General features: G+C 46.7%; 1 protein-coding gene across 3 annotated transcripts in view; it reads right to left on the minus strand.

The window, feature by feature from the left end:
- ARHGAP17 (Rho GTPase activating protein 17) overlaps nucleotides 1–13,915 on the minus strand; it is a 151,871-nt gene that overhangs the window by 29,303 nt on the left and 108,653 nt on the right. For all 3 annotated transcript variants that reach the window (XM_063934738.1, XM_063934740.1, XM_063934739.1), the window contains exons 4-6: nucleotides 9,798–9,874; nucleotides 9,544–9,655; nucleotides 9,112–9,188 (exon numbers count right to left, since the gene is read on the minus strand). In XM_063934738.1, the coding sequence (XP_063790808.1) occupies nucleotides 9,112–9,188; nucleotides 9,544–9,655; nucleotides 9,798–9,874 (266 nt within the window). The remainder of the gene's footprint in view (nucleotides 1–9,111; nucleotides 9,189–9,543; nucleotides 9,656–9,797; nucleotides 9,875–13,915) is intronic.

The following is a 13,915-nucleotide window of genomic DNA, read 5'->3' on the forward strand; positions in this document are numbered from 1 at the left end:
ACTATTTGCAGATGATACCCTTTTATTTCTTTCTAACCCTACTCACTCTTTGCCTTCTTTGTTACATCTACTTGACTCTTTTGGGGTGGTTTCCGGATATAAAATTAATAGATCCAAATCGGAGGTTTTATTGCTGGGAAACTCTAGTCCAGACCTTTTGAGATCCATACAAATGCCGTTTTCTATAGCTCCATCGAGATTTAAATATTTGGGGGTCCATATATGTTCAGACTTATCCAAAATATACCCGACAAATTTCTCTACTACAATAACCAAAATTGCTACAAAACTTGAGTCATGGAGGGACCTACCTCTCTCTTTATTGGGACGCTTAGCAATAATTCGATCTATTATTTTTCCGAAAATATTTTATTGCATGCAACAATTACCAGTTGCTATACTTAAATCGGATATTAAGAGATTGGATGCATTATTTTCTAAATTTGTATGGCAAAATAAACGCCCGAGAATATCAAGGGTTAAATTAATTACTCCTAAAACTGCAGGTGGTCTGGGATATCCTGATTTGGAAACATACTCTCAAGCAGTTTTTTTTCGTTACATAAGTGCTTGGATACTTAATAAGGACCAATACATAGATTTATCTTTAGATTTAGCTATTTTTTCCCCCTACTCCCCAAGTGCACTTTTACAAACTAAATGGCTTTCTATCCCACTAAATATTCGGAACCATATTTTGTTTACAGATACATATAAAGCATGGCTTGAATTAAATAAAAGATGTAAGTCCAATCCCTTTGTTACACCTTTTATTCCTTTATGGGGGAATCCATCGTTCCCCCCATCGCTTTCTAACTCATTGTTTGATACTTGGAGGGCAAAGGGATTGGATTTATCATGTAAGGTTTTTGATCCAGGAGGCTCCTTATATACCTTTCAAGAGTTATGTCTTAGATATGCAATACCAAGCTCACAGAGATTTATGTATTTTCAAATGCGGCATTTTTTACTTTCTATTAATGCACCTAAACCCCCTATTCAGACCCAAAAATTTAATATCGCTCAGGTTAAATCTATCGATACATTGTTATTTTTTCTCCGTGAGAAGGATTATAGAGTGAAATATTTATATAATGTTATAATCAGTTCTACAGAACATGTACAATGGCAGATATTGTTACAGAAATGGACTAAAGATATTCCAATGTTAACTGAGATTCATGATTTAACTGAATTATATTCATATTCACTTAAGGTGTTACAATCAGCGTACTTACAAGAAGTTCACATACGCACATTGCATAGAGCATATATAACTCCATATCAAAGACGGTATATGGTTAAGGATGAGATGGGATATTGTATTAAATGCGGAACTGTAGTTGCTGATTTTTACCACTGTATATGGGATTGTTTTAAGTTACGTAAATTTTGGTGCAAAATACTGAGTTTTATTAATACAATGTTTGGTCTCGCTTTACAACCTGATCCTATGGCTTGTTTGGGGTTCAGTTTTAAAAACTGGACTATAACAGGGGGGAAAAAATACACTTTGCCATTATTGATCACAATTCTAGCAGTATGCAAAAAATGTATTTTGTGTCATTGGATCAAGAAATCGGTACCTAGCCTAATGGAAGTTAAACAAAAATTACTTCAAATATTATATTATGAGCGAAAATACGCAGAGGTAGATTTACTATTAGGAGCTCAAAAGTTTTATTGTAAATGGGCTCCATTTATCAGTACTTTGGAAAAAGAGACCCGATTACATATATACAAATCTTTTGAAAATTTTAACTTTGAGGAGCATATGGCATTTTATGTTACGTGAACTTGGTATTGGGTGCATACTGAGAGTCAGCTATTTTAAGTTGTTTTCTTTTGGAATCTAGATACTGTGTCAAAATATAAGATGAATATTAGGTATATATTTTCCTTCCCATTCCCCTCTTTCCTCACCTCCTTCCTTTGTCTATGTCTTGTGTCCTTTTTAATTTTTCTTTTTATCATTATACTGTTATCCCTGTATCGCCTTAATCTATTATGTCTCATTACCTCATAGTGAGATTATGTGGATAGATAATAACAACTATGATATGATATTTGGGATTATGCTTTTATTGTCTTATTGTATACTATTTTCGTTTTCCTTTCTGTATGTGGAAAATCCTTAATAAAAACATTTAAAAAAAAAAAAAAAAAAACAGGAGAGTGTAGGGAACACTGCAGTAACAGGAGAGTGTAGGGAACACTGCAGTAACAGGAGAGTGTAGGGAACGCTGCAGTAACAGGAGAGTGTAGGGAACGCTGCAGTAACAGGAGAGTGTAGGGAACACTGCAGTAACAGGAGAGCGTAGGGAACACTGCAGTAACAGGAGAGTGTAGGGAACACTGCAGTAACAATAGAGCGTGGAGTACACTGCAGTAACAGGAGAGTGTAGAGAACACTGCAGTAACAGGAGAGTGTAGGGAACACTGCATTTATAGGATAGTATAGGGAACGCTGCAGTAACAGGAGAGTGTAGGGAACACTGCAGTAACAGGAGAGTGTAGGGAACACTGCATTTATAGGATAGTATAGGGAACGCTGCAGTAACAGGAGAGTGTAGAGAACACTGCAGTAACAGGAGAGTGTAGGGAACACTGCATTTATAGGATAGTATAGGGAACGCTGCAGTAACAGGAGAGTGTAGGGAACGCTGCAGTAACAGGAGAGTGTAGGGAACGCTGCAGTAACAGGAGAGTGTAGGGAACGCTGCAGTAACAGGAGAGTGTAGGGAACACTGCAGTAACAGGAGAGCGTAGGGAACACTGCAGTAACAGGAGAGTGTAGGGAACGCTGCAGTAACAGGAGAGTGTAGGGAACACTGCAGTAACAGGAGAGCGTAGGGAACACTGCAGTAACAGGAGAGTGTAGGGAACACTGCAGTAACAATAGAGCGTGGAGTACACTGCAGTAACAGGAGAGTGTAGAGAACACTGCAGTAACAGGAGAGTGTAGGGAACACTGCATTTATAGGATAGTATAGGGAACGCTGCAGTAACAGGAGAGTGTAGGGAACGCTGCAGTAACAGGAGAGTGTAGGGAACGCTGCAGTAACAGGAGAGTGTAGGGAACGCTGCAGTAACAGGAGAGTGTAGGGAACGCTGCAGTAACAGGAGAGTGTAGGGAACACTGCAGTAACAGGAGAGTGTAGGGAACACTGCAGTAACAATAGAGCGTGGAGTACACTGCAGTAACAGGAGAGTGTAGAGAACACTGCAGTAACAGGAGAGTGTAGAGAACACTGCAGTAACAGGAGAGTGTAGGGAACACTGCAGTAACAGGAGAGCGTAGGGAACACTGCAGTAACAGGAGAGTGTAGGGAACACTGCAGTAACAGGAGAGCGTAGGGAACACTGCAGTAACAGGAGAGTGTAGAGAACACTGCAGTAACAGGAGAGTGTAGAGAACACTGCAGTAACAGGAGAGTGTAGAGAACACTGCAGTAACAGGAGAGTGTAGGGAACACTGCAGTAACAGGAGAGCGTAGGGAACACTGCAGTAACAGGAGAGAGTAGGGAACACTGCAGTAACAGGAGAGTGTAGGGAACACTGCAGTAACAGGAGAGTGTAGGGAACGCTGCAGTAACAGGAGAGTGTAGGGAACACTGCAGTAACAGGAGAGCGTAGGGAACACTGCAGTAACAGGAGAGCGTAGGGAACACTGCAGTAACAGGAGAGTGTAGGGAACGCTGCAGTAACAGGAGAGTGTAGGGAACGCTGCAGTAACAGGAGAGTGTAGGGAACACTGCAGTAACAGGAGTGTGTAGGGAACGCTGCAGTAACAGGAGAGTGTAGGGAACACTGCAGTAACAGGAGTGTGTAGGGAACGCTGCAGTAACAGGTGAGTGTAGGGAACACTGCAGTAACAGGAGAGTGTAGGGAACGCTGCAGTAACAGGAGAGAGTAGGGAACGCTGCAGTAACAGGAGAGAGTAGGGAACGCTGCAGTAACAGGAGAGTGTAGGGAACACTGCAGTAACAGGAGAGTGTAGGGAACGTGTAGGGAACACTGCAGTAACAGGAGAGAGTAGGGAACGCTGCAGTAACAGGAGAGAGTAGGGAACGCTGCAGTAACAGGAGAGTGTAGGGAACGCTGCAGTAACAGGAGTGTGTAGGGAACGCTGCAGTAACAGGAGAGTGTAGGGAACACTGCATTTATAGGATAGTATAGGGAACGCTGCAGTAACAGGAGAGTGTAGAGAACACTGCAGTAACAGGAGAGTGTAGGGAACGCTGCAGTAACAGGAGAGTGTAGGGAACGCTGCAGTAACAGGAGAGTGTAGGGAACGCTGCAGTAACAGGAGAGTGTAGGGAACACTGCATTTATAGGATAGTATAGGGAACGCTGCAGTAACAGGAGAGTGTAGGGAACACTGCAGTAACAGGAGAGCGTAGGGAACACTGCAGTAACAGGAGAGTGTAGGGAACACTGCAGTAACAATAGAGCGTGGAGTACACTGCAGTAACAGGAGAGTGTAGAGAACACTGCAGTAACAGGAGAGTGTAGGGAACACTGCAGTAACAGGAGAGTGTAGGGAACGCTGCAGTAACAGGAGAGTGTAGGGAACGCTGCAGTAACAGGAGAGTGTAGGGAACGCTGCAGTAACAGGAGAGTGTAGGGAACACTGCAGTAACAGGAGAGCGTAGGGAACACTGCAGTAACAGGAGAGTGTAGGGAACGCTGCAGTAACAGGAGAGTGTAGGGAACACTGCAGTAACAGGAGTGTGTAGGGAACGCTGCAGTAACAGGAGAGTGTAGGGAACACTGCAGTAACAGGAGAGCGTAGGGAACACTGCAGTAACAGGAGAGTGTAGGGAACACTGCAGTAACAATAGAGCGTGGAGTACACTGCAGTAACAGGAGAGTGTAGAGAACACTGCAGTAACAGGAGAGTGTAGGGAACACTGCATTTATAGGATAGTATAGGGAACGCTGCAGTAACAGGAGAGTGTAGGGAACACTGCAGTAACAGGAGAGTGTAGGGAACACTGCATTTATAGGATAGTATAGGGAACGCTGCAGTAACAGGAGAGTGTAGGGAACACTGCAGTAACAGGAGAGTGTAGGGAACACTGCATTTATAGGATAGTATAGGGAACGCTGCAGTAACAGGAGAGTGTAGAGAACACTGCAGTAACAGGAGAGTGTAGGGAACACTGCATTTATAGGATAGTATAGGGAACGCTGCAGTAACAGGAGAGTGTAGGGAACGCTGCAGTAACAGGAGAGTGTAGGGAACGCTGCAGTAACAGGAGAGTGTAGGGAACGCTGCAGTAACAGGAGAGTGTAGGGAACACTGCAGTAACAGGAGAGCGTAGGGAACACTGCAGTAACAGGAGAGTGTAGGGAACGCTGCAGTAACAGGAGAGTGTAGGGAACACTGCAGTAACAGGAGAGCGTAGGGAACACTGCAGTAACAGGAGAGTGTAGGGAACACTGCAGTAACAGGAGAGTGTAGGGAACACTGCATTTATAGGATAGTATAGGGAACGCTGCAGTAACAGGAGAGTGTAGGGAACGCTGCAGTAACAGGAGAGTGTAGGGAACGCTGCAGTAACAGGAGAGTGTAGGGAACGCTGCAGTAACAGGAGAGTGTAGGGAACACTGCAGTAACAGGAGAGCGTAGGGAACACTGCAGTAACAGGAGAGTGTAGGGAACGCTGCAGTAACAGGAGAGTGTAGGGAACACTGCAGTAACAGGAGAGCGTAGGGAACACTGCAGTAACAGGAGAGTGTAGGGAACACTGCAGTAACAATAGAGCGTGGAGTACACTGCAGTAACAGGAGAGTGTAGAGAACACTGCAGTAACAGGAGAGTGTAGGGAACACTGCATTTATAGGATAGTATAGGGAACGCTGCAGTAACAGGAGAGTGTAGGGAACGCTGCAGTAACAGGAGAGTGTAGGGAACGCTGCAGTAACAGGAGAGTGTAGGGAACGCTGCAGTAACAGGAGAGTGTAGGGAACGCTGCAGTAACAGGAGAGTGTAGGGAACGCTGCAGTAACAGGAGAGTGTAGGGAACACTGCATTTATAGGATAGTATAGGGAACGCTGCAGTAACAGGAGAGTGTAGGGAACACTGCAGTAACAGGAGAGCGTAGGGAACACTGCAGTAACAGGAGAGTGTAGGGAACACTGCAGTAACAATAGAGCGTGGAGTACACTGCAGTAACAGGAGAGTGTAGGGAACTCTGCAGTAACAGGAGAGTGTAGAGAACACTGCAGTAACAGGAGAGTGTAGGGAACGCTGCAGTAACAGGAGAGTGTAGAGAACACTGCAGTAACAGGAGAGTGTAGAGAACACTGCAGTAACAGGAGAGTGTAGGGAACGCTGCAGTAACAGGAGAGTGTAGGGAACGCTGCAGTAACAGGAGAGTGTAGGGAACGCTGCAGTAACAGGAGAGTGTAGGGAACGCTGCAGTAACAGGAGAGTGTAGGGAACGCTGCAGTAACAGGAGAGTGTAGGGAACTCTGCAGTAACAGGAGAGTGTAGGGAACACTGCAGTAACAGGAGAGTGTAGGGAACGCTGCAGTAACAGGAGAGTGTAGGGAACGCTGCAGTAACAGGAGAGTGTAGGGAACGCTGCAGTAACAGGAGAGTGTAGGGAACGCTGCAGTAACAGGAGAGTGTAGGGAACGCTGCAGTAACAGGAGAGTGTAGGGAACTCTGCAGTAACAGGAGAGTGTAGGGAACGCTGCAGTAACAGGAGAGTGTAGGGAACGCTGCAGTAACAGGAGAGTGTAGGGAACGCTGCAGTAACAGGAGAGTGTAGGGAACGCTGCAGTAACAGGAGAGTGTAGGGAACGCTGCAGTAACAGGAGAGTGTAGGGAACACTGCAGTAACAGGAGAGTGTAGGGAACACTGCAGTAACAATAGAGCGTGGAGTACACTGCAGTAACAGGAGAGTGTAGAGAACACTGCAGTAACAGGAGAGTGTAGAGAACACTGCAGTAACAGGAGAGTGTAGGGAACACTGCAGTAACAGGAGAGCGTAGGGAACACTGCAGTAACAGGAGAGCGTAGGGAACACTGCAGTAACAGGAGAGTGTAGGGAACACTGCAGTAACAGGAGAGCGTAGGGAACGCTGCAGTAACAGGAGAGTGTAGGGAACACTGCAGTAACAGGAGAGCGTAGGGAACACTGCAGTAACAGGAGAGCGTAGGGAACACTGCAGTAACAGGAGAGCGTAGGGAACACTGCAGTAACAGGAGAGTGTAGGGAACACTGCAGTAACAGGAGAGCGTAGGGAACACTGCAGTAACAGGAGAGCGTAGGGAACACTGCATTAACAGGAGAGTGTAGGGAACACTGCAGTAACAATAGAGCGTGGAGTACACTGCAGTAACAGGAGAGTGTAGAGAACACTGCAGTAACAGGAGAGTGTAGAGAACACTGCAGTGACAGGAGAGTGTAGAGAACACTGCAGTAACAGGAGAGTGTAGAGAACGCTGCAGTAACAGGAGAGTGTAGGGAACACTGCAGTAACAGGAGAGCGTAGGGAACACTGCAGTAACAGGAGAGCGTAGGGAACACTGCAGTAACAATAGAGCGTGGAGTACACTGCAGTAACAGGAGAGTGTAGAGAACACTGCAGTAACAGGAGAGTGTAGAGAACACTGCAGTGACAGGAGAGTGTAGAGAACACTGCAGTAACAGGAGAGCGTAGGGAACACTGCAGTAACAGGAGAGCGTAGGGAACTCTGCAGTAACAGGAGAGCGTAGGGAACTCTGCAGTAACAGGAGAGCGTAGGGAACTCTGCAGTAACAGGAGAGCGTAGGGAACTCTGCAGTAACAGGAGAGCGTAGGGAACTCTGCAGTAACAGGAGAGCGTAGGGAACACTGCAGTAACAGGAGAGCATAGAGAACACTGCAGTAACAGGAGAGCGTAGGGAACACTGCAGTAACAGGAGAGCGTAGGGAACACTGCAGTAACAGGAGAGTGTAGGGAACACTGCAGTAACAATAGAGCGTGGAGTACACTGCAGTAACAATAGAGCGTGGAGTACACTGCAGTAACAATAGAGCGTGGAGTACACTGCAGTAACAGGAGAGCGTAGGGAACACTGCAGTAACAGGAGAGCGTAGGGAACACTGCAGTAACAGGAGAGTGTAGGGAACACTGCAATAACAGGAGAGCGTAGGGAACACTGCAGTAACAGGAGAGAGTAGTGAACACTGCAGTAACAGGAGAGAGTAGTGAACACTGCAGTAACAGGAGAGTGTAGGGAACACTGCAGTAACAATAGAGCGTGGAGTACACTGCAGTAACAATAGAGCGTGGAGTACACTGCAGTAACAGGAGAGCGTAGGGAACACTGCAGTAACAGGAGAGAGTAGGGAACACTGCAGTAACAGGAGAGTGTAGGGAACACTGCAGTAACAGGAGAGCGTAGGGAACACTGCAGTAACAGGAGAGAGTAGTGAACACTGCAGTAACAGGAGAGAGTAGTGAACACTGCAGTAACAGGAGAGTGTAGGGGACACTGCAGTAACAGGAGAGTGTAGGGAACACTGCAGTAACAGGAGAGCGTAGGGAACACTGCAGTAACAGGAGAGCGTAGGGAACACTGCAGTAACAGGAGTGTGTAGGGAACACTGCATTTATAGGATAGTATAGGGAACACTGCAGTAACAGGAGAGTGTAGAGAACACTGCAGTAACAGGAGAGTGTAGAGAACACTGCAGTAACAGGAGAGTATAGGGAACTTTGCAGTAACAGGAGAGTGTAGGGAACACTGCATTTATAGGATAGTATAGGGAACACTGCAGTAATTGGAGAGCTTAGGGAACACTGCAGTAATAGAAGATCGTAGAGAACACTGCGGTGATAGGAGAGTGTAGGGAACAATGCAGTAACAGGAGAGTGTAGGGAACACTGCAGTAACAGGAGAGTGTAGGGAACAATGCAGTAACAGGAGAGTGTAGGGAACACTGCAGTAACAGGAGAGCGTAGGGAACACTGCAGTAATTGGAGAGCGTAGGGAACACTGCGGTGATAGGAATTTGTTACTCAGCTACATAATAAAATATATTAACTATACATTCACATGTAATCTAATTGCCGCTAGTGTATTTCCCACATAGGCAGTCTCTCACCTTGCCCGTGCAGAATCCCAGTCTAGCACCAGTTTGGCCAGCTGCTTCCTCTGCTTCTGTATGTTCGGGATATCTACCTGGAGGAGGAACAGGTAAATATACAACCTGCTCAGAGACACTGCTAGAACTAAACAGGAATATATCAGCAAACATCTCACTTCGTACATATCTGAATAATACATTGCCTTCATCAGAGGAACTTTTATCTACCTATTACAGTAGGTGAAAATAACAGAGCTTTCTCCTATCCTGAATACAACAGGCAATGCTAGGCGCAGCTGTCTGCGTACTACAAAACTCATCAACCGCTTCCTGTCTGGCCCCGTTATAGCTGAAGTAGTCCATTCTTCTGAATGTTGGGTTAGGGTTATGTTGTTGGGAAGAAAACGCCAATTAAAAGGATATAGAAATGACTCTGGGGCACAGATTTACCTCTGTCAGTTGGTTAAAGGGATCCAGGATGTCTTTCTCAATCTGGATCTCATGCTGGGAGAGCTCTTGGGCCAGCCGCTGCTCCGCTTCCCCGCACGAGTACAAGGTCTTCCTGCAGGACAGAGCATCTCAGTTCTGTAGTGTTCTCAATACACACACAATGCATGGGACATACGTGAGTGCCACCATTTATACATTACTCTAATACAGGAGGTTAATCATAGGGACAGGAAGCGAAAACAGCAGGAACTTACCCTAATAGGGTTTCATCACTGAGCTGCGCGCAGCCTTCTATCATAGACTGAGACACACCCATAAGAGGAAGCTTTTTCTACACGGGGGAGAAAGAGTTAATCCTCACTACAAGCATTTCTCTTCCATTTCTCCATACAATTATAATTACTGAATTACATATAAAAATAAGATTTTAAACCTACCGGTAAATCTTTTTCTCCTAGTCCGTAGAGGATGCTGGGGACTCCATAAGGACCATGGGGTATAGACGGGCTCCACAGGAGACATGGGCACTCTAAAGACTTTAGATGGGTGTGTACTGGCTCCTCCCTCTATGCCCCTCCTCCAGACCTCAGTTAGAGAACTGTGCCCAGAGGAGACGGACAGTACGAGGAAAGGATTTTTGTTAATCTAAGGGCAAGATACATACCAGCCCACACCATCCAACATGGAATAAACGAACCAGTTAACAGTATGAAACAAAACAGCATCAGCCAGAGACTGACCAAAACTGTAACATAACCCTTATGTAAGCAACAACTACATACAAGCCTTGCAGAATTTAGTCCGTACAGGTACGGGCGCCCAGCATCCTCTACGGACTAGGAGAAAAAGATTTACCGGTAGGTTTAAAATCTTATTTTCTCTAACGTCCTAGAGGATGCTGGGGACTCCGTAAGGACCATGGGGATTATACCAAAGCTCCAGACCAGGCGGGAGAGTGCGGATGACTCTGCAGCACCGATTGAGCAAACATGAGGTCCTCATCAGCCAATATATAAAACTTGTAGAATTAAGCAAAGGTGTTTGAACCCGACCAAGTAGCTGCTCGGCAAAGTTGTAATGCTGAGACACCTTCCTAGTGGAATGGGCCTTTACCGAATTAGGTAACGGCAATCCGGCCGTAGAATGAGCCTGCTGAATCGTGTTACAGATCCAGCAAGCAATAGTCTGCTTAGAAGCAGGAGCGACAACTTTGTTGGTTGCATACAGGACAAACAGTGCCTCTGTTTTCCTAACTCGAGCCGTCCTGACTACATAAACTTTTAAGGCCTTGACTACATCAAGAGACTTGGAATCCTCCAAGTCCCCCGTAGCCACAGGCACCACAATAGGTTGGTTCATATGAAACGATGAAACCACCTTAGGCAGAAATTGAGGACTGCTCTATCCACATGGAAAATCAGATAGTGGGTTTTGTGAGACAAAGCCGCCAATTCGGACACCCGCCTCGCAGATGCCAAGGCTAACAACATGACCACTTTCCACGTGAGAAATTTTAACTCAACTGTTTGAAGAGGTTCAAACCAGTGTGACTTAAGGAACTGTAACACCACGTTAAGGTCCCATGGTGCCACTGGGGGCACAAAAGGAGGCTGGATATGCAGCACTCCCTTTACAAAAGTCTGGACTTCTGGGAGAGAAGCCAATTCCTTCTGAAAGAATATTGACAGGGCCGAAATCTGCACCTTAATGGAGCCTAACTTTAGGCCCATGTCCACTCCTGTCTGCAGAAAGTGGAGAAAACGGCCCAGGTGGATATCTTACGTAGGAGCATTCTTGGCTTCACACCAAGATACATATTTCCTCCAGATACGGTGATAATGTTTCGCCGTCACCTCCTTCCTAGCTTTTATCAGAGTAGGGATGACTTCCCCCGGAATACCTTTCCTAGCTAGGATCTGGCGTTCAACCGCCATGCCGTCAAACGTAACCGCGGTAAGTCTTGGAACACGCAGGGCCCCTGCTGCAACAGGTCCTCCCTGGAAGGAAGAGGCCACGGATCTTCTGTGAGCATTTCCTGAAGATCTGAATACCAGGCCCTTCGAGGCCAATCCGGAACAATGAGTATTGTCTGGACTCTTTTTTGTCTTATGATTCTCAGTATTTTTGAATGAGTGGAAGAGGAGAAAAGACATAGACCGACGGAAACACCCAAGGTGTCACCAAGGCGTCTACCGCTACAGCCTGAGGGTCCCTTGACCTGGAACAATACCTCCGAAGTTTCTTGTTTAGGCGTGACGCCATCATGTCTATTTGCGGAAGCCCCCAACGACTTGTTATCGCTGCAAAAACTTCTTGATGAAGACCCCACTATCCTGGATGTAGATCGTGTCTGCTGAGGAAGTCTGCTTCCCAGTTGTCCACTCCCGGAATGAAGACTGCTGACAGCGCGCTTACGTGATTTTCTGCCCAGCGAAGAATCCTGGTGGCTTCCGCCATTGCGACTCTGCTCCTTGTCTCGCCTTGTCGGTTTACATGAGCCACTGCTGTGACGTTGTCTGATTGAATCAGAACAGGTAGGTCGCGAAGAAGAGTCTCCGCTTGTCGTAGGCCGTTGTATATGTCCCTTAATTCCAGCACGTTGATGTGTAAACAAGTCTCCTGGCTTGACCACAGTCCCTGAAAATTTCTTCCTTGTGTGACTGCTCCCCATCCTCGGAGGCTCGCGTCCGTGGTTACCAGAACCCAGTCTTGAATGCCGAACCTGCGACCCTCTAGAAGGTGAGCACTCTGCAGCCACCACAGTAGAGACACCCTGGCCCCTGGGGGACAGGCTTATTCTCTGATGTATTTGTAGATGGGACCCTGACCACTTGTCCAGAAGGTCCCACTGAAAAGTCCTCGCATGGAACCTGCCAGTACTCGAGTGCATTGATGAACGGACACTCTTTTTGGCTTTAGCAGGTCTGGAGTTCCTGGGCTTTTTCCGTTGGGAGAAAAACCCTCTTCTTTTCCGTGTCCAGAATCATGCCTAAAAATGATAGCCGAGTCGTTGGAATCAACTGCGACTTTGGCAGATTTAGGATCCAGCCGTGTTGCTGCAGCACTCTCAGGGAGAGTGACACGCCTTTCATCAACTGATCCCTCGATCTCAATTTTAACTCCTTGCCTGCGTAGGAGCACCATCATTTCCGCCATTACCTTGGTGAAAATCCTCGGGGCCGTGGACAGCCCAAACGGCAACGTCTGAAACTGGTAATGACAGTCCTGTACAGCAAATCTCAGGTACGCCTGATGAGGAGGATAAATGGGGACATGAAGGTATGCATCCTTTATGTCTAGTGATACCATAAAATCCCCTCCCTTCCAGGCTGGAGATCACTGCCCGGAGAGATTCCATCTTGAATTTGAACTTTGTTAGATACAGGTTTAGGGATTTTAGATTCAGAATGGGTCTGACCGAGCCATCCAGTTTCGGGACCACAAATAGGGTTGAATAGTACCCTTTCCCCTGTTGCATTAGGGGAACCTTGATAATCACTTGCTGTTGACACAGCTTTTGTATTGCAGCTGAAACTATTTCCCTCTCTGGGGGAGAAGCTGGCAAAGCCGACTTGAAAAATCGGCGAGGAGGCACTTCTTCGAATTCCAGTTTGTAGCCTTGGGATACAATTTCTATTGCCCAAGGATCCAGATCTGACAGAACCCAGACCTGGCTGAAGAGTCGAAGACGTGCCCCCACCTGCGCGGACTCCCGCAGTGGAGCCCCAGCATACTGCGGTGGATTTTGTAGAAGCCGGGGAGGACTTCTGTTCCTGGGAACTAGCCGTAGCAGGCATTCTTTTCCCTCTACCTTTACCTCTGGCGAGGAAGGAAGAGCCCCGACCCCTTCTGGACTTATGCGACCGAAAGGACTGCATCTGATATTGAGGTGTTTTCTTTTGCTGTGGGGGAACATAAGGCAAAAACAAAGATTTACCCGCGGTAGCTGTGGAAACCAGGTCCGCGAGGCCCTCCCCAAATGAAACCTCACCCTTGTTAGGCAAAGTTTCCATATGTCTCTTTGAATCGGCATCACCCGTCCATTGGCGGGTCCACAGGGCTCGCCTAGCAGAAATTGCCATGGCATTGGCTCTTGAACCCAACAGCCCCACGTCTCTCGCAGCCTCTCTCATATATAACGCTGTGTCTTTAATATGACCCAAGGTCAATAAAATGCTATCCTTATCTAGGGTGTCAATGTCAGATGACAAGTTATCTGCCCATGCTGCTATTGCGCTACATACCCATGCAGACGCTACTGCCGGTCTCAGCAAGGCACCAGTATGTGTATAAATTGATTTTAAGGTAGTCTCCTGTCTGCGATCAGCAGGATCCTTGTGTCTGGAGACGGTAGCGCCACCTTTTTGGACAA

This window comes from Pseudophryne corroboree, chromosome 7, assembly GCF_028390025.1.
Source record: "Pseudophryne corroboree isolate aPseCor3 chromosome 7, aPseCor3.hap2, whole genome shotgun sequence".
Classification (NCBI taxonomy): Eukaryota; Metazoa; Chordata; class Amphibia; order Anura; family Myobatrachidae; genus Pseudophryne; species Pseudophryne corroboree.